Source organism: Sinocyclocheilus anshuiensis, unplaced genomic scaffold (genome assembly GCF_001515605.1).
Source record: "Sinocyclocheilus anshuiensis isolate Anshui unplaced genomic scaffold, SAMN03320099.WGS_v1.1 scaffold947, whole genome shotgun sequence".
Taxonomy (NCBI): domain Eukaryota; kingdom Metazoa; phylum Chordata; class Actinopteri; order Cypriniformes; family Cyprinidae; genus Sinocyclocheilus; species Sinocyclocheilus anshuiensis.
Window position 1 is genome coordinate 468,140 of NW_015547686.1, and position 21,477 is coordinate 489,616.

The following is a 21,477-nucleotide window of genomic DNA, read 5'->3' on the forward strand; positions in this document are numbered from 1 at the left end:
CATGAAAAAAAATACCGTCATGTACCGTGAAACCGGTATAATTTTGAAAAATACCGTGATATAATTTTTTTGTCATACCGCCCAGCACTACCTCCTCTGATCATCTTCTGTTTTTAAACAACTTTTGTGCACAGCTGATATATACTTAAAGGATTAGTTCACTTTTGAATTAAAATTTCCTTATAATTTTCTCACCCCCCATTGTCATCCAAGATGCAAAGATCCAAAGCACCCATGTCTTTCTTTCTTCAGTCGAAAAGAAATTAAGGTTTTTGAGGAAAACATTCCAGGATTATTCTCCATTTTTTAGAAAATGACCGATCGTTTAGCTAGATAAGACACTTATTCCTCGTCTGGGATCGTGTAGAACGCTTTGAAGCTGCACTGAAGCTGCAATTTGGACCTTCCACCCAGCTTTCGTAACTTTCTCAATGAAAGCTGCATCTATTCTCATTTAACTGCTCAAGCTGCTGAGACATTAGTTAGCATTTTGGAAAAGGGACTCGCTGAATGAAGCCCATAAAACTAAAATCCTTTGTGCAGTTTAGGAAGAGCATCTGGAGTTTCATTCTGTCTTGGACTAGTTGAGCAAGGACATCTGCCACCAGCTTGGAACAGATGAGCTTAATGCTAAGACAAACAGTTAAACTCCAAATAAACCCCAGGGTGCGATAATGGTCACACATCCTCACCAGTCACAAAGAGAATTACTGTAATTATGAAGCAAACGAAACAGAATATTCTCCCTCACAAACACATACACACACATACAATTGCAGGGACAGAAACTTGGCAGAACTTTTTAGAGCTCTAAGGAACTGAGAATCAGCCAAATCAGTGACAGTCTGTCTGAAAGAGCCTAAACACAATGCACACACACAGTTTATCAGCATGTGTTCGAGGACGTGTTTTTTTCAGCCAATATACAGACAGAGAGAGAGAGATCCGGGAAACAACCATGTCATACAGCGCCAATTACTTGTGGCTCTGAATGTGTTGGAGTCAGACTATCCCTCTGCTCGGATGGCTTCTAACACCAGGTACATTCTGCTCAGGGGCAAATGAGTCTGTTGTGGTAATTCACAGGTTAGTGGTGCGTCAGCCAGTGTGTTTGTGCGAACCTGCCAGCGGGAGTCCGTGCTAACAATCTGTCTTGATCCTGGACCACAGCTGATTCCCCAGAGCTCAACAATGACTCACTAGCCATGAACTCACTTTATTATGAGCCTCGCTCAGAGTCAGAGGATGATGACAGGCTATGTGAGTGTGTGTTTGAATTAGGGAGACATTGGGGTGCTGGCAGGTCTGAAATGTCACACTACCAACCGGCAACGTGACACACAGTCTTCCTCATTACCTAGACCTCACCGGCCAAGTGGCATGACCATGAGATGCAGTTCACGCAACACTCTCACACACAAACATACACATCACACACACACAATGAATCACCTGGCCGGATCGGGATAGATGGGGTGGTCTCGTGATCCAGAGACGTCATATCTGGAAAGAGACATCATGGACGACTCCAGCAACCTCCTACAAAACAGAATTACATTGCTTTGCATGTTTTTGAATTGTGAAGACTTTCACCTCCTGCTCATATAAAGAATCTCTGGACAGGACATCACACAAAGACGACAGAGACACATTTTCCTCCAATTTGCACTATGCTGTTTCTACAGTAACACTCCCCACCATGGGCCATCACAATCATTAAAAATCTCATTAAACTGAACAAGGACATTAGTATGCTCATTACCGACTGTTATGCAAAGGCTAAATGAATGTAATGTGTAAGTAATGATGTGAGCTCTGCCAGGCCTGGCTAGGAATCAGTTAAAAATCTGTTAAATTGGGGAATTTGTTAAAGAGCAGGTCATATGGTATTTTAAAGTGTCCTAATATTGTGTCGGAGTCACCTACAACAGGTTTGTCTTAACTTTTAATCAGAATGCAGAACAACTCACAGGCGCACTAGCCTAACTAACTCGCTCGTCTCTCCCGCGTTAAACCTATAACTGCCGTGCAGCAAAATAAACAGCAATTTCACAATGATTATAAAGTCTGTGTGCTATACTACATTCTTTATTATTAAACGAAGTAATTAGAACAACGTCAGTCTACATTAATCGACACATTCTTAGGAAATAGTGGGTTCACAGTGAATTATCCGAACTACTTCAGTAATATCGTGCTTTACCTGGAAACCTAAAGCTGCACTAGGTATACATCACATATTAGCACAAAAACTAATATTTTAGTTTTTAGTTTATTATACTAATAAAACTAGATATTTTGAGCACTCAATTGAAAATGTACACATAACCTATTAATAGTACTTACAGGTTGTGGTTCGGAGAGCTTGTTAGCCCAAATTAAGAAGAGTAGAAACCAACGAAGATAAAAGCCAAGATTAGATAAGCAGTCCTTGGTAAAATGATATTCACACAACAAAACGAATTGTATTTCTGTGGTATCCTTGAACACAGCGTCTTCTCAACATGATGTAAACACACTAACTAGTCTAGCGGAAGTGTTTGTGGGCAGGTCAGACTCCGTTCGTATTTCGCGGGCAGGCGGGGATTATGCAAATGTGTTACCCAGTGACGTATAACGGTAACCGGCAAAAGATGAGAAAATATGACGACTCGTTAAGGCGATTCAGAATCGACTCTCTTTTGAGAGACAATATCTTTATTTATCATGCACTTTTTTGATTAACAACTTTGCAGATTGTTTTCATTTAAGGATAGCTACGTTATAAACTGCAAAAGAGATATTTTTCAAAAACCCATATGACCTGCTCTTTAAGTTTGAGTTTGTACTCAAACTTCCTCACACACCAAAGAGTATGCTGAAGGCCATTAAAAGAGGAGACTGAGTCCTGTGGACGACAACATGCTGCCTCGTACTGTCAGGGCACAAAGCAGGACGGACAGTTGTGTAGCAAGCGGGGCATTTTTATTCAGCATGAGTCAGTGTGATGTGTGTGTATGTGAATGTTTTTGGTGTGGGTGTGCTCAGCTCTTCATTAGAATGCCATCTTCTGCCCTTTGACTCACACCAAAAACAGAACGGATCGATTCTGACTCCTTTTCACACATTTGCTTTGTTTGCTCCCTTTGACTCTTAAAGATCAAGATTTGCATTTTAACAGAGATGAAGCAAACAAGGCTCTTTAAAAATGCACAAAATATTTCAGAACCATCCTGTTCTGGTAATTCTGGTAACTCGTTTTGCCTACAATCATCTTTAGAAGTTGCACGTGTAGCATGATCTGGTACTATAGTTTTCTTCTCTTGTTTCAGGTATGACAATAGCATGTAGTGGGAAGACTTCATTCTGAAACTTTGCTCCATGCTCAAAGCTGTGAGTCAGTAACACTGAACTGGAGCGGGACTCATGAGAGAACGTCAAATGACAGAGTATTAATTCTTGTTGCACTTCTGCATAAGTGAAGTGTGATACTGTTTTTTGTTGCACAGCATTGGCCTTAAAACGCAGCCAAATCACAGCACAGCCATGCACATGGGTCAGGATGTTCGGTGACATGAAAAGAGGAGGACTGTGTGTTAGAGTGCAAGTACATCATCAGAATAAAGGCCCATAGGCCACTCAGTGATGGAGATCTGTGTGCATAGTTACCGCCACATATGCAGTGTGATGAGCTACTGCCCCCCAAAGGACTGTAACTGGCATTGCAGGACCCCTTGAGGGGAGTAATCTGTGAAGACTGTCCCACATTTTACATCAGATTCCTTACAAAAGTGCCAATGTGATGAACTTCAACTTAAGTTAATAAAAGTGGATCGATTAACTTAACTGCAGCACCCAACAAAACCAGACTTCTCTTTATGAGCCAAGTGGCCTAGGGTTTGCATGACTACTTATTTGAATTAGTAAAATGTGACAGTCCAGAGAAGCAGTTGAATACTAGGCCATGAGTAAATGCTTACATTAAATGACTCAACTAGACAGAGTGCAGCATCAGCAGTCTGACCCAGTGTTCATAAGGACATTAGTACCAAATAAAAATACAGGACTAGTATTACAGGGCCTTAAAAGTAGTAGTTTCCTAAACTGGTGATGCACAAACAAATTCTATGTGTCTTAAGCATAAAAGTCTCACTGTAGACTAGCAACTCACTCTTCCTACATTGCTAATGATGAAAAGACTACACATATACTACCGTTCAAATGTTTGGGGTTAGTAAGATTTTATCTGGTGATAAAGATGCATTAAATTGATCAGTGATAGTCATTACATGTACATTACAAAAGATTTCTATTTCAAAAAAATTATGTTCTTTTGAACAAAAGAATCCTGGGAAAAAATCATCACAATGTCCACAAATATTATTAAGCAGCACAAATGCTTTCAACACTGATAATAAGAAGAAATGTTTCTTGAGAACCAAATCAGCCGAATCACCGAATCATGTCATACAAATGGCTGCTGACAATTTAGCTTTGTATTTGTAATATATTTGTTATTGTAATAATATTTCACAATATTACTGTTTTTACTGTGATTTTGATCAAATAAATGCATGAGCATAAAAGACTTCTTTTAAAAAAATGTAAAAAAAATTGTACTGACCGTGACCACAAACATTTGAATGGTAGTGTACACATACAATAAGTTCACTGAAAGCACTTTTAATCACTCTTCAATAGAAGATGCCGTTTTTCCAGATATTACAATAATTAAATTAAATTCAACTAAATTCAAGAACTGTCAGCACTTCGAGGACCTGGTGTCCCTTACAGCTGAGAACACAAGAGTGAGAAATGAAAGCTCACAAATCTCAAATGACAGCTTCATTCTGCTTGTGTTGCTATGAATAGCATAAATACAACAAACATGTTCCTTTCACTTAGAGTTTCTGTCAGTATCTTGCAGATACTTTCATCTGTTATAGGGGTCTTACAGCAGTTCAGGGTGAAATTTTGACTTGCATGTGAAGGCTATAAATGAACTCAGTCCATTTCAGAAGTCCGCCATGCATTTCACTTTTGGCATGCTTGGTGAACACAACAAGCTCTTCTGAAATTCACATAAATCCAAATATAAAAACAATGACATAAAAACAAATACACTGACCAATCTCTATGCAATTCCTTTCTGGTGAGATTTATAATTTATGTAGCAAAATGAAAAAAAGACACTTTGTTTGTCACGTCACTCACTTCTTAAAGTTTATTCATCTATGCTGTGGGGAAGTGACAGTGTTGATATGCAGATAAGCACTTCATTAATACTAGGCCCAGCTCTGGATGGCACACTCTGCTGTGAGGGCTAATAAGAGTGCACACAGACGGGCACAAGGTCAGATCAAGCTGATTTGCATGTCAGACACTTTTCTTTGAAGCCCAAACAAGGTTCCAATCATTTTACTCCAATAACAGTTTATGTGGCGCATCGCAGTGTGGACTGCTTTGTGATCATGTCACTAAATAATACAGGCTTTGCAAAGAGGCTACTATTGAAGAATAAGAAAGATTTAAATTATATTTGACATGACATCAAACTCACAGCTGGTCTGTTAGCACCAGAGCACCTCACGCAGAGCTGTTGCTCATTTCCAGGGTTGGGGAGTAACGGAATACATGTAACGGCGTTACGTAATCAGGATACAAAAATCTAGTAACTGTAATCCGTTACAGTTACATCAAAAAACAAAGTTTCAAGCATATAACAATGTTTAAACGTTAAACCTAGATAAATGTGCGTTATATCCAATAGTTTGTGCTGAGAGTGGAAGCTAAAGCACGCTTTGCAGGACATGGAGGCGCCAGCGCGATCGCTTGCATATTTTTCAGTGGATACGCCGTCATTTTTGCTCATAAAGGTAAGAGTAGCCTAATACATCATTCAGAACTGTGAAGGATCTACTTTTATTTGTGTGCACTCACAATATCAACAAAACGTTGTGCTTTTATAAAATAAAGAAAACAAACATGATGCGCTTTCTGCCATCTCTTCTTGAACAGGCGCGCTTCTCAAAAATGACCCGAAACTCAGCGAATAGATGCCTCACAGACATGATAAATATATCTACAGAAAACTTGAAATTACTACTTAACGAAATAAAACAAATCAGTTTCGTTTTTTTATTAAGTTAATTTAGAAAGCACGTTTGGAGCATTTTTTGTTCGTTAAATATAAGTTTTTGTTTTTTATGAGGCCCGGCCCACGTCTGAACTATGATGTGAAAATTGGCCCGAAGCCCGGCCCTAGGGCCGTAAAAAAGTCGGGCCCGGGCTGAAATGCAGACTTAACTATTACTTATGACTTATTTACATATGTAACTTGAAGTAATCCAAAAGTAATCAGATTACATTACTTTTATATTGTGGTACTTTGATTACGTTACTGAATACTTTTTTAATGAAGTAATTTGTAACTGTAACGGAATACATTTTAAAAGTAACCCTCCCAACCCTGCTCATTTCATATGCGAACCATTTTCAGCATTTGTGCCTTAAGAAACAGTCCCTTCACATATGAAATGAGTAACAGTGCTTTGCTACACTCACACGCAGACTTCCGAGTATGCTGTCAGGTCAAATACAGTTTGCACTGCCAACAGCATCTTTGCAAAGCCTGCATTATATTGTGACTGGATTACAAAACAATCTACACTGCAATCAGTTGCACAAACCTTTCATATGCTACACGCAGCCAGTAATAACACAGTTCAACAAACTTTCACACATTTAACTCTAATCATTATTTGCCTTTTACAAATTGTAATATAATTGGGCTCAATAATAAGGTTGGCCGGCTGACCTAGGGCCTGTATCCAAGTGTTTCGGGAAGGAACTGTCACGCCTGGGATCTCTTACAACCCACTCTATATTAGTTGATATTTAGATACAGAGTCTACAATAGTTCAGTACATCACAGAAAACCAAGTATGTTTAAGTTTGTAAGGCATTAAAATGCTCTAAAAATATTTTAAGTGTAATTTATTTAGTCTTCTTCAGTGTCACATGATCCTTCAGAAATCATTGTAATATGCAGATTTGGTGCTCAACAAACATTTCTTATTATCAATGTTAAAAACATTGTGCTCCTTAATATTTTCTTGGAAACTGAGATACATTTTTTCAGGATTCTTTGATTAATAGAAAGTTGAAATAAACATAATTTGAAGATTTTATAAAAATCTTTTGTAATATTGTAAATGTCTGTACTGTCAGTCATTATTGAATGGTTGAGTATATAAGGCCAAAAGAGAATTGTTTTTTTTGTTTTTTTTGCAGTGGGGTCAGTGAAAACTTTGGCAAGTTTTGAACCACTGATCCCAATAATTATTTTAGATGAGCCCTATTTCCTCCTATTTACCTCACTGTTTCTAAACATCAATCGGCACTGCTGTCATTTAAATGTAGATGGCCATGAGCCAACATCTAATATCAATAAGTTGCGAAAATTAGTCATTAGTGCAGCTTAATTTCAATAAATAATCTTTTTGGACTGGTGAGGAAACTTGGTATGTTTTCTAGTACAATGAAAACTTTCAATATCAAACAAATAAGAAAGTTTGATTCCTCATGACATGACCCCTTTAAGCATTCAAACAAGACTGCTGCCTCACCTGCGTAAGTAATCGTCATCTGGTGTGTCTTCAGGCATTTCCTGGTTTATGGTTTCTTGTGATACATTTGTTGAGCGAGAGGTGGCGGACTGCCTGTAAACATGCTCTAGTTGTCCAGTTTCCTGGTTGAAGACCAGCCCAATAGTCTGCTCCTCCTGCTGACCAGTTGCTGTGCTGCGGGAAAAGGGAACATGAGGCTCTGGGGCGTCTGGGCTGGGATCCATGGGTCTGTGTTCCAGTAGGTCATGATCAGAGTGAGAGACTGGGGCTACACTGTGGAGGGCAGGACTAGTAGGTTGCCAAGCTGCATTTCTCTCGGCAGATGTCGGCTGACCTGTTCTCTCCCAGCGCCTAGTACCCTGATTGTAGGTGAAAAGGTTGTGGCAGACTCTACAGCGGTTCATGTGACTGCGTGAAGGGTTTTCGTCACTGGAGAGTGGCTGGTAATGAGATGGACCTGGTTGCTCTGGGTCCATGTTGTTATTCAGCATTTCCTGAGTCTGCTGGTCCTGCCTGTTGCCCTCTAGAGGCTGCACCAGGTCCTGCATTCGCTCACACTCCATGAAATAGCGGTTAAGGTTACACTGAAGAACATTGCGGATGAAAGAAGGGCTGCTCTGCCCCGCTTCCTCTGGTGAGCGCTGCCTGCTAGAACTAGTCCCTGATGTGCTGCCGCTGCTATGAGAAAGGCCCAGTCCATCACTAGCTGAGGTGTAAACAGGTGACTGGCTAAAAGTCCCTTGCTGTCGCAGGACAGAATGCAGGCTGACAGAGGAAGCGCTGGTTCTGGGTGGAGTCATACTACTACCTCGCCCATTAAGCACACAGCCTATCCAGTCTGGCCCAGGGAGATGGCCTCCATCTTCCCTGCCTGGTGGTTGCTGCCGGAAAGGTGGGATGGGTGCCATTCCAGCTACTCCCCTCCTCCCAGAGCTAGAAGAAATGTTCCGCACGTTGCTCCCACCACCGTACATGCAGCTAAATGCTGAGGGCCGATTTGAAGCATGAGATTCAACAGGAAACCGTGGTATTCGCGGCTCTGTGCGTGCAGAAGAAAAGGTAGATGCATGTGATTGTCCCTCCAAGGAGGCGGAGTCGGAAGTGTCCTCGTCAGGCGGAGATGAAACCCGTGTTGATGAGCAACGGCTACAGAAACACACTACTCCGAGTGACTGAACGCAACCATGGTATGGCAGTCGGGATCGATCCCTCAAAACAGTGTAACGCCCAGACGAATCAGAGGCCTCATCACTGGAAGCAGCAAGAGTGCCTCCAGACTGAGGGACGGAGTTGCGGGAAGTGAGGATGTGCAAAAAATTGTGCAAGATGGGTGTGCGTCTTACAGGCTGGGACTGGAGGAAAGAGCGCTGACGGAGATGAGGCATCTCCACACTGTCCATTGGAATCTCAGGATCATCATCATTCTGCAACGCACAAATGCAAGCATATGTATAGTCACAAATTTTAGAGAATAGAAATGTCTTGTGCTTAAACAACAGAATTTCCAGCAAGACTCACCTGTTGGTTTGAAGGGTTTACAATGGCAGTTAGAATATAGTGACCCAATGGATCAAATCTCACCAACCTGCAAAAAACACACAAAAAAGTAAGGAATAGTTCACCCAAAAATTAAAAATCAGTCATCAATTACTCACCCGCATGTTTTAAACCCAATCGTTTTTTGCTCGTCAAGCAAGACCATTTGAGAATCTTCTTACCATATTGAATGAGCTCTATGTATGTGCATTAATCAATGTTTATATGTGAATAAAAGCTTAAATTAAATCTGTTCATCATATTGAACAATCGTGTATCTTCAGAAGATGGAATAAACCGCTTAATTGAGATTTCTTTCACAAACTTTTTAAAGTATCAAAGTTGAAAGGTGAATAGACTTTCAGTGGAAGGACAGAAATCTCTCGTTTCGTTAAAAACATGTTTATTAGTCTTTTATGGTTCTTATGGGTTTTTGAACAACAAAGGCTTTGGGTGTGTTGTTGATGACATAATTTTCATTTTTGTGTGAACTATCCCTTTAAATTTATAAAAAGTAAGCACATCAAACCTGACTCTCTCTGTCTCGCTAGCAGTCTTCACCACAGTAAAGGGCTCCTTCCGACTCCAGTCCCATAGATGCAGCTCATTGTTGGTGGCAATGAGCAGCAGCTGAGCAGTAGGATGGAAAGCAAGGGATGCAATTGCTGAGTTACTCTCTGTGAGCCAGCTCTCACTGCCTCCCTGAAACGAAAACACACAATTCTTTGGAGCAAAATTAAGCTGTGGCAACAAATCACCCGAAAAAAAAAAAAACATATTAAAGCAAAGAGTAGAACGATTACAAGTTGACCAAACAATCTTTGAATATGTGTATGGTCAAGACTTACATGCAGGTCCCAGATTCGAACCTCTCCATCCAGGCAGCCAGAAGCAATAAGACCAGGGATGCTAGGGTGAAAGGTCAGGCACCAGGGTGTCCGGCGGTGACCCACTAGAGAGTGAACACACTTTCCTGTCTTAACCTCTGTGATGTAGATGTTGTGGTTCACATGGGTCGAGGCCATTAAAGACCTGTGAAGAGACAAATAGCAAAAACACCTCTCTGATGATCTTGTTGATGATAGGCCTTAACTGGAAAAGCCTGAGATCAGCCAGTCAGTTTATTTAGCAGATCTGTACTGAAGACTATGAGAAAGAAGTCAGAGTGGTCGTACCTATCAGGACTGAAGGCCAGAAGAAAGGTTGAGCGGGGGCTGTCTGGTAACTCCACTTTCTGTGACACCGAAAGAAAATCAAAAAAAGAGCAGTGATTTTACCTCAGTCACTTCCAAACCACAATATTAAGGCCTGTTCACAACCAGGACGAAAACTATTCCGATAGATATACAGTAACTATTAAGTGTTAATAATCATTCTAATTCTATGAGAATAGTGAAGTCCACGCTACATCTATAACGATAATGACATGGAGGAATTATATTGTTGGAATCACTTTGAGAATGACTGTTTTACAGCCGATGAAGGTTATAAACATTGACAGCCGATCAGAATAGCTTGCGCATTTAAAGCAGAAGACTGCAGCATTGCAGCACAAGCTTAAAATAAACAGAAAGTTATCATTTGTTGATGTGGACGCTAGTTATTCGTATAGTTATCGTTCTTGTTGTGAATGGCCCTTTACGGGTACTGGGCAGAGTGTGTACTTTTTCCAAGTCAATTTTTGACAATAATTATGAAAGAAGAAATGTACATGGCTATAAAGCTATTTATTTAGACGTTCTTTAGAGTTTTTGTATTTATTTAGAACCTCAAATAGTACATAAATCCTAAAGCTCCACAGTTGGCAAAACAAATAAAATAAGGTTGTCTTAATAATATTGAATATTTCCAACACAACAGGCTACAAGTCAACAGATGACAGAGATCAGTGAGTCTGTTACCTGGCTTTGCCATTTCATGCGCTGTGTCTTCTCCTCCACAAGCTGCTGCAGGATCCTGTGTGAGGAAAGGCCTCGTGCTCCTCGCTCTCGACTGGACAGGATACACACCGAGTTCTTCTGTCCCACCTTCATCTCCACAAACTCTTCCTCGCTCCGTCCCTCTCACACCAGACCCAGAGCCGTCCACCTGCTCACACACAGCTAGACCACCACTGCTACTGCCCCACCATCATTCTGGGGGCAGAGAAAAAGAAATCAACAAATCATCATAAAAATAAAAAAGGGCCAACAAAGTTCATGAATATCATAACTTGGCTACAACTCAATATTAATCTGATGACAATGAGACAATTTCTTGGTAATTTCAATTCAATGTAAAATCTTCCAGCACTGTATCTCACCTCAAACTGCCTCTAAATATGGTCTCTGCACAATCAGCACAGGTGTCAAAGGAGATTACAAGGTGTAAAAGAACATTTTTTAATGCATATCGAATCAACGGCCAAATGATGATGTATCCTGGCCATGTCACATGAATAGGCAAGCCATGGAACAGCAGTGTGAAAACAATCGAGCATTGTTACAAAGATTACGAATACACATGTGCAATGGCAGAATTACTATATTTAATATCTTACACAGAAAAATAGAAACTTTATTGCAGGGTTTAGTTAACTAAAACATCATTAACAACAACAACAAAAAAATACATTTAAAAAAATACTTAAACTTATTTTATTTCAGCTAGTTGCCAACATTTCACTTAACATTTTAATTTAGTTTAACTTGATGTACTAAACTGATTAAAACTATAATAAAAATGAATAAGAACTATATAGAAAATATATAGGAATATATAGAATCACCTCAAACTGCCTCTAAATATGGTCTCTGCACAATCATCACAGGTGGCAAAGGAGATTACAAGGTGTAAAAGAACATTTTTTAATGCATATCGAATCAACGGCCAAATTATGATGTATCCTGGCCATGTCACATGAATAGGCAAGCCATGGAACAGCAGTGTGAAAACAATCGAGCATTGTTACAAAGATTACGAATACACATGTGCAATGGCAGAATTACTATATTTAATATCTTACACAGAAAAATAGAAACTTTATTGCAGGGTTTAGTTAACTAAAACATCATTAACAACAACAACAAAAAAATACATTTAAAAAAATACTTAAACTTATTTTATTTCAGCTAGTTGCCAACATTTCACTTAACATTTTAATTTAGTTTAACTTGATGTACTAAACTGATTAAAACTATAATAAAAATGAATAAGAACTATATAGAAAATATATAGGAATATATAGAAATTATATACAAAATATTAATAAAAACTATAATATGATACTAAAATAACACAAGTGGGAAATCAGATAACATATAATATATATAAGACAAGATATATTTCAGCAAACAACAAATGAAAGGCCAAAATAGATAAGAACTAAACATTATAATAAATAGATTTAATTAAATGGGCTTTATACATAATTAAATATCAGTGTAGATGGTAGAAAGACAATAATTATACACGTTATGTACATTATGCATCAAGCTAACAGGTTGAAGAAACTTGAATCAGCTTTACATGTCGTGTGTTGTGACACTCTAACTTGAGCTATTCTCCAGCTGACAGGCTACTAACTTACATGTTTGACTTCAGCTGTGATCTTCCGCTAATAAAGCTAGACAGGGGATATAAAAGTGCTATAAACACGAAGTAAATTAACTGCATGGTCACAGAATAAAGGCACCAGTTAAAGTTATATATAATTTAAAATGTTTGTTTTTGAATTGGGAAATTTCGCCAACAGCTTTCCCATTAGCAGTTAGCATGCTAGAGTTTACGGGTGATGTATTCACACAGTTACATGGTGTTTAAATTATTAGTGTTTTTTGTTTAAAATATATTAAAGACAACCACACGGTGTCTCAGATTCGGCCTACCTCATATTTTTGTCCGAATATACTCCTTGAAATCGTAGATATCAAGTAAAATAAGTACGTTGGGACACCTCAGCAGCAGGAACCTTACTTAAATATTCAGTGCTGGTTTTACTTTCAGGTTTATATAAATACAGTGAGGATTATTTTTGTTTATTCCCGAAAAGAGGGTCGAATGTACTTTAGAATTGTTGCTGTGCTCAACACCTCCTTGCCAAAAAGCGTACAGACAAAGCCAGTAGAACACAGATCCTTCGTAATCAACTACCGAAGACATCGTTCACGCGCGACCGGGTACATTTAATTAATTAAACCATGTGCATAAATAACAATAATTATGGAAATGAGCATAGTATTTTAAAATACCTATATGAAAATACAAAATAAAATCATTTAAAATAATTGTGAACATATACTAGGCGTATTAATATACGAATCAATATTAATACACGAATGCACCTTATCTGAGGCCTGGATATCAGGTTAAGCAATAACTCATGAATATTGAATAAAAATATAACAAGAGACTGGATTTTCATTTTAACTGATATTTGCATTTCACTGTTGTTAACTCATCATAAGCCACCCAACAAAGACAAACTATTTATTTCCCGAGTCCTTCTCTGTTCCAAGATAGCCAATCAATTCACGTGTTTTTAAAGCTGCAGAATGCGTTGACCAATGGGAGCGCTCCCGGAACAACTTGCAGCTCGTCTTGTGTTTGGCAGATCAGCCAGACCACGATCGATCAATGAGGTTACTGTGCTCTGCCTCAGCTGCTCGTCCACAAGTATGGAGTCCTGTTTTCTGATCGTCGCTTTCCTCTTCGCTTTCAGTCTTTCCAATGGAGAAAGGACGCTGAAGTTTGTCACTGTGGTGAGTACTATAATGTATAATCTGTCTGCTGCTGGTTTGACAAAACCGTTCATAAAACGACACGCACATTCTGGCTTCTTGTTATGTGTCATATTTTGATGCATTACAACTCTGTGTTTTTGTGTAAATATGAACTGATGTTTGTGTCTCCTTTTCATTTTTTTTCGCTCTCAATGCTTTGCATTGAATATGTTGGATCGAAGGTTGTCTTCTGTCGATGTCAGTCTAGTTTGAAACGGTATCAAATAGTAACGACGTGTGAGTGGCAATATCTGCTGACATGAGTAACCATTGTTTGCTACCAACTTTGTTCTTAGCTCTGCAACTTATTCTCGACTTAAACTTTGGTTATTTGATATTGTATTAAACCATTCTAACCAGCTTACTCAATGTTTGGGTTCATCACATGAGACATGTTTTTGTTTTTTCATTGCACCTCCCTGTTTAGTCAAAGCAATAAAATGCTTTGATACAAGCTAAAGTCCAAGTAAATTCTATTGTGGTTCATTTGTTTCGGATGTACAGACTGGTAAATGTCATGGCTTTTGATGGGCAAGTTTTGTATATCCAATTATAAGGACGTTCTGACATAGATGAGGCATATTCATTTTGTGGTATTTCAGAAGAAACAGCTGTCCATTTATTTTTTGATTGTAATTGAAGTTACTTTATTTTTAGCCCCACAAAAGTAAACCATTTCTTTGTTCTCAAATGTCTTATTATGAAAATCATTTATCTCTTGAATATGTTGCCAGTGCCAACTTCATCATATTGTATGCAAAATTTTTGTTTAAATCCTAATTAGGTATCCCACTCTATAATTCGAATCACTTAGGCTTATACACAATAATAAAAGTACCAGATTTGTATGCTGTATGAGAGTATTTAAAGATGTGGCTTAACTTTTCTTCTATTTGTGCACATAAATCCACGTGTTTATTCTACTTTGTTCTTATGTTGGTGTTATTGTTTCATATTCAAGATATGAATGTTCGTACATTTTGTTTCACCTCTGTGCCACATAAAAAACTTCAAAACCCTTTTTTGTATTGTCGGTAGTCATATTTAATACTGACACATGGTTTAAATAAGTGAATAGAAGTGTTTTGTGGTAAATCATGACGATCAGGTCACTGCAGATGAGGAAGTATAAACCAGAGGGTTGTGTCATTTTAAGCGTGATTGTGTAACATGACTATAATTGAACGCATTCCTAGAACACCTACTTAATGTTTGGAAAGTGATTCAGGCAAGTCCTACTATAGACCTTAGTGTAAATGAGAGAAGGTCACAAGCCAGAACTGAAAACTTAATACATTTAAACATGTCTGATTTCTGTGAAAGACAGAGATAAAGATAAGGAGATAGACTGAATCTGCTCATCCAATTAGAATGTGTTTACAGACAACTGTGTGGCTTGTGTACTATCCGGGTGTCAGGATGAGCACATGACAAGTTGGTTTAGCTAAACTAAGCACAGTTGCACGGTGTAGTTCTTCCTCCTGAACACACACATACATCCCCAATACTTACGAGATATCCGACTTCCTCTCTGTCAGCTTTATCGTCATGGTGACAGATCTCCAATCAAGGCCTATCCAACTGATCCCTATAAGGAGAGTGACTGGCCCCAGGGTTTTGGACAGCTCTCTCAGGTACAGTATGCAGACACACACATACACTACATACCTTATGCTCTTTGTTTTAATTGGTTATGTGCTACTTAAGTAGCCTTTAGTTTATGTAGAAACATGCAAGTGTCTGTGCTAAATTGTGTTTATGTATACATTGAGGGGGTGAACCGCTCCTTACATAATTAAAACAGTTTTTATAGAAAACTATTATGAGTATTATCAGTCATCATCTCACATTCAGATGACTCTTCACAAAAACAATTTATTTCTTAATGTGTCCCAACTTTTTAAGTTAGCACCTGAATGCACCTTTAAGGATTTTATTTAATTCTTTCACTATAAGATTTAGTAAGAGGGTGGTTTTACTACTTTAACTCAATCTTCTGAACATTCCAGGAGGGAATGAAGCAGCACTTCGAACTGGGTCAGTTTTTAAAGAAACGCTACACAGGATTCCTGAGTGAGGACTATGACCGGCATGAGGTTACTGTCTCTTTAAATTGTTTAAACATGTTCAATAAACTTAAACATAGAGTTGTCAGACTTATGTGTTTAAATAGAATAAGTAATCCTGTCTTTGTGCCGTAGATATTCATCAGAAGTACAGACGTTGACCGGACTCTAATGAGTGCAGAAGCAAACCTGGCTGGCATGTTCCCACCTAATGGTTCTGAGGTGTTTAATCCAGATTTGAAATGGCAACCAATACCTATTCACACTGTCCCAGCGGATGAAGAGAGGGTAAGACATCACACTGAAGTTCTGTTCTCACCTTTCTCTCCACAATTTCGCAGCACACTGAAACTTGGCCCTGACCTCTCTTTAGCGATGAAGTCATATTTGCACAGAAGCAGCATCAATAAATGTCTCTGTATGTTTAAAATCTGTTTCAATGGCTACAGGACCTGCCTTCAGTGTGTTTGTGTTTGTATTTTTTTCTTTCCAGCTGCTCTCATTCCCTCTGGAAGATTGTCCACGTTACACACAATTAATGAATGAGACTGAAAAAACAGGCATTTTTCTTAACATGACTGAAACCTACAAGGTGAGTCCACCTTGTGAAAATGAAAATTAATAATTAAACTGATAACATTCTTACCTTAGATTTAAACATTTTAAGATTTTAAGACCTGTTTTAAGAATATATTGAATCCCTACATTTCTAACCTTGTGAACATCCTTGTTTTGTTGGATAAATATCATGTAAATGGAAGAAATGTAAATCGTTTTTTCTGATTTTGTGAAAATGTTTTGTCAGATGGCAGAAAACGTATGCTCCTCTGTCAAAGTATTTACAGTTTTAGTGCTATTCTGATTTACATATTTTTTCAAGTCTGTTCCATTTTAAATCTTGCTTCCTATTTATTCATGTTAGTAATTTACTTACATGTTAGTATGTAACTTACAATGTTAGCATGTATCCTATCTTGCAATGTATATGTGCAAAAATAATAATAAAAAAAACAGTAAATTAGACATCCCAGCCATAATGGTTACTACACTCATGGTGATGTCATTGTTTTTTTGCAGGGCTTAATAGAGATGGTGAGAAATAAAACAGGACTGGAGAAAGCCAACATTGAGACTATTTGGAGTTTGTATGACACATTGTTCTGTGAGGCGAGTTTCACCTGCCATTTATGTGCACACATGCACTCATGGCTTCATCTAGCATTAAAAACTGCCAATCAATCTCACCTGCTAAGTATTGTCTTTAGGAATGAATGATATATTGAAATAAAGGCAGTGTGTGCAAATCTAGCTTTTTTTTTTTTAACTCCCTATCAAGTGCAGCATTAGGGCTCCAGAAGAACAAATTCCATTCATTTTCTCCATAGATTAATTTATTTGAAATGATAACTTATAAATCATTAAAGACCTACTGTGAGCTACAAAGTTATCTTCCTACAGTCTCAAACTATTTCAATATTTGTATATATATATCTATCACTGTTTTAATTAGATTGTTATTGGACATTTACAATATCAGAGGAGGGAGTCACGACAGTCGTTCACAAGTTTGATGGCTTGTGGGTAAAACTGTTCCCTAGTCTGTGTGGACTCTTTCATGATATTAAGAGGCTTTGTGGTAAATGTCTTGCAATAATGGCCTTACCTCAAACCGAATCACCATGCTTCATTTTATTCCAGACTGATCTCATGATGCTCAGAATAAATTAAATCCTAATGCTCAGACAGACACCGTGAACTGTGTCAGATCAGATAATCTTCTCTCTCCATCTCTTTTCGTTATTCTTCTTCCCCAGGCAAAACATGGGATGCGACCACCTGATTGGGTTACTTCAAGTGCGATGGAGACGCTAAAGGTGTTAAAGAACTTTGGTTTTCAGATTCTGTTTGGAGTGTACAAGAGAAAGGAGAAGTGCAGACTTCAGGGAGGTGAGAGCATTTTCTTTTTTAAATGAATTTCAAATAAACTCACAATTATGCCAAGTAATATAGAACAACAACAGCAAAAAAATAAAACTAAATGAATAAAAACAATAAGAACCAAAAACCCAGAGAAAAACATTATATGAGGTTAAACATTGAGAGTAGTTTTTGACATTTTCAAAAAGAAGAGAGGATTCTTGACAGAGCATTTTGATAGTTACACACTCTGACACTTTTATGCACTCATATGCAAATCAGTGTTGTATGAATAGAGGGAGAGGCTGCAACCTGAAACGGTGTGCAATTATAGTGCAGGGAAATGTCAGTGTAAAGAAACAATGGATGGACCTTTCTACATTCAAACTGGAATACACAAATGCAGTACTGTGATCCTGCGACACTTTAATGTGCTAAAACTGCACCTTTGCTCTCATTTACAGGCCTGCTGTTAGATCAGATCATTAAGAATCTCTCAAATGCAGCAGCACCGGACTCTAAACAGGAAGTGAAGATGATGGTATACTCAGCTGTAAGTCTTGTGTCACACTTAAATGAAACATCAGCAGACCAAAACACCCAAACTTCCCTTTTTCAGTCAATATCTTACTAAACAAAAAAAAGGAAAATAATTTTGTCATCTTTAGAGTAAGCAGTTCATGTAATGTTCTCTCATGTAACCCTTTCCTCACTAGCATGACACAACAATTGTAGCCCTGCAGGAAGCTCTGGATGTCTTTAATGGCCTGCAGCCACCTTATGCCTCGTGTCATCTAATTGAACTTCACCAGGAAGAGAACGGGTAACTGAGAACTGTGTTTTTCCTAAATTCATGTTTCAAGTAGACATTCTTTGGTCAACTAAAATATACCTTTGCTTTGCTCTTTCAGGCTGTTTACAGTGCAGATGTTTTATCGCAATGACACTAATTTGTCTGAGCCGTACCCTGTGTCTTTACCGGGCTGTTCTCAGCGTTGCCCCCTACAGGACTTTGTGAACCTCACACGTGAAGTCATACCACAAGACAGGAATAAAGAGTGTCAGATAAGGAAGGAAGCCACAGACACTGGTGATCACAATAATTTACATTAAAGGGGTCATGCGATTTCAAGTTTTCCTTTCTCTTTGGAGTGTTACAAGCTGATTGTGAATAGATAAGATCCCTGAAGTTGCAAAGACTAAAGTCTCAAAACCAAAGAGATATTCTTTATCAAAGTTAAGACTCTGCCACGCCCCCCTAAAACGGCTCGTTCTAACTCGCCCCCACATATCTACCTCACTATGTGGAAATATTAGCATAATGCCGCCCAAATGTGCACGCAAAGAAAGAAGGCGTGGTTTCAGTAACCGCAGTTAGTGTTGAAGCAGCGATGTCAGGGAGACGCTGTGTGTTTCTAGGCGAAAGCAAAAGCACTTTATTTGGCCTTAATGATCTTTTAAAAAGCATCATATGACCCCTTTAATAAATGCTGTTTATTGCTTACATCTTGTAACCACTCTTTTTTTGTGCACACACAAACTGTAAATTATGAATATTTAATTATTTATTGATATTTATACTGCAATTTATTATTTAAAGCACTTCCATATGACAAAAGATACAATTTTAAATATCTTTCAAAATATACATAAAATGGCCAACCATATTGCTTATATAGATTTTCAAATATGTACATTTTAGTTACTTTGATTTTGATAGTTCTCTCTCATATATGTGTGTAGAGGTCATCATTGGGCTGGTTGTGTGTGGATGTCTTCTCTTCCTCCTGGTACTGCTGCTGTTTGTAGTGCTATGCCGTCTAAAAGAGCCCATGGCTAGCTACAGTCATGTCATAAACGAGAGTGACTCCTGACAATCATATCGGCTCCTCCACACAGAGGAACTGTGGGACAGTGAAGAGGACCTATGAGGACACAGCACCAAGTTGTTGAGAAACTCTTAAGACAACTGAAAAGACGGAACTCTTTTTGGCCACACATTTTTTACACCAAGGAACACTTGGTAATGTCTTATTTACTTCTCTTATCTTAGATGTAAATCAAGAGTTGTGATGGTGTCAATAGCATTAACATAACAATGCCTAGTGCACAGACGCATAACTAAGCAACTCGACTTCATGTCCGTCTTGGGCTCTGGGATTTTATTGTAATGAAAGAGTATGTACAAATGTCAACGGTGGAACTAAAACTTGAACTCAAAATATCTGAGATGTGGACTAGATTGAAGCTCCTCGGCGTCCTACTGTTTGTGCTCCCAGGCCATTAATTCTACTGTACTTGTGAATGCCTAAAGATTCAGATGGGGCAACAAAAGCCTACTTAATGAGGCCTTTTAATGCACTCATGGAATTTTACCCTCATGCTTTTTATGTGATTATCTCCTGATTTACAGCCACAGAAGAGTTTTGATTAGTACATTTCAGAATAACAACATGCTGATATGAACAGTCTTGTCAGGTTAAACTCAAATTAGCTTTTATTGGAGTTGTTTAATCGTGTAGTTTCCTTAATGTTTTGTCATTCCACTTTGATCACGTGAATACAAATTAAATTTTGGATTAAGTTATGAAATATGCTTTCATGTCTCAATACAGTAAAAATCAGTTCCAGGTGCATCATATTTAATACAAAATTGTTAGACTGATAAACATGCCCAGTAAGAATTAAAAAATATATATATATTGCCACTCAACATTTATATGCAATGTGTCCAAATTGTTCTAATCTTTAATGTTTTGTTTGTTTTTAATGATTGTCTTTTTACTGTCTCAGTGCAGGATTAATTTAACAAATGCTGTATTGATTAGCTGAAGAAATTGTGATGGTTTGAGACGTACTTAATCTGAAAAGAAGACAACCTTTTTTATTCCGTTTTATTTTCATCAAATAGACAAATAATGTTTGACAGGACAACTGTTTTAAACAAATGCATGTATGTTGTGTACTAGGTCACTGACATCTTGTTAATAGTCAAAATGGAAACTTGTAATACATGTGTAACAGCACAAGTCTTTAGTGTCAGGAAAAGAGCTTCAAACCAACATGTTTTTACCAAGAATATAAGCCAAATTCACAATTTGTGTAAATCTAGCTTTAAAAAAACACATTCATAGACCTCTGCTTTGAATATGGGGGTGTCCCCTGAATATCCACGTCATTTAAGGTCCTAGGGCCTCGTTTATAAACAAGCGTAAAATGATCTTGTGATGTGTGAACACACAAAAGTTTCTGAAATGTTAATATGAATGATTTATAAAAAGTCTGCACAAAAATGTCTCTAAATGCATCTCTTGATAAACTCCACCACCAGAATGCACACCAACATCCCTTCATGGTTATATATATTAATATATAATTAAGCAATTACAGAGACATAATTATCACAAAGCGGTTAAAATATTGCTAATTTGTGCATATAAATGCATAACGTGATTGCCTATTTATCTTTACATGTTCTTGATCGAGTTTAATTACTGGTATATGAGCACAGGAAGTTCATACACATGCTTTTGTAAATCCTGATTTGTTCTGAGATAGAATGAAATCTGATCGTAAATGCATTTTATAAAT

The 21,477-nt window shown here is 38.0% G+C and overlaps 2 protein-coding genes across 8 annotated transcripts in view; one reads left to right on the plus strand and one right to left on the minus strand.

Moving 5' to 3' along the window:
• LOC107703290 (activating molecule in BECN1-regulated autophagy protein 1-like) overlaps positions 1–13,266 on the minus strand; it is a 79,501-nt gene extending 66,235 nt beyond the window's left edge. For 3 of the 7 annotated variants that reach the window (XM_016505867.1, XM_016505868.1, XM_016505865.1), the window contains exons 1-8: positions 13,010–13,255; positions 11,045–11,278; positions 10,319–10,377; positions 9,992–10,175; positions 9,673–9,845; positions 9,126–9,192; positions 7,608–9,031; positions 1,453–1,539 (exon numbers count right to left, since the gene is read on the minus strand). In XM_016505867.1, the coding sequence (XP_016361353.1) occupies positions 1,453–1,539; positions 7,608–9,031; positions 9,126–9,192; positions 9,673–9,845; positions 9,992–10,175; positions 10,319–10,377; positions 11,045–11,176 (2,126 nt within the window). In that variant the 5' untranslated portion in view covers positions 11,177–11,278; positions 13,010–13,255. Of the gene's footprint in view, positions 1–1,452; positions 1,540–7,607; positions 9,032–9,125; positions 9,193–9,672; positions 9,846–9,991; positions 10,176–10,318; positions 10,378–11,044; positions 11,279–13,009 lie in introns of all 7 variants that reach the window. The other 4 variants (XM_016505870.1, XM_016505871.1, XM_016505866.1 and 1 more) reach the window with 3 other exon arrangements.
• Positions 13,267–13,702: 436 nt separating this feature from the next.
• On the plus strand, positions 13,703–21,009 carry LOC107703295 (lysosomal acid phosphatase-like). The gene is made up of 11 exons (XM_016505877.1): positions 13,703–13,882; positions 15,442–15,537; positions 15,913–15,999; positions 16,105–16,257; positions 16,463–16,561; positions 17,047–17,136; positions 17,784–17,916; positions 18,351–18,439; positions 18,603–18,709; positions 18,798–18,976; positions 19,630–21,009. Exons 1-11 carry the CDS (start codon positions 13,799–13,801, stop codon positions 19,758–19,760), a joined length of 1,248 nt encoding a protein of 415 aa, XP_016361363.1. The 5' UTR covers positions 13,703–13,798; the 3' UTR covers positions 19,761–21,009.
• The last annotated feature ends 468 nt before the right edge of the window (positions 21,010–21,477 follow it).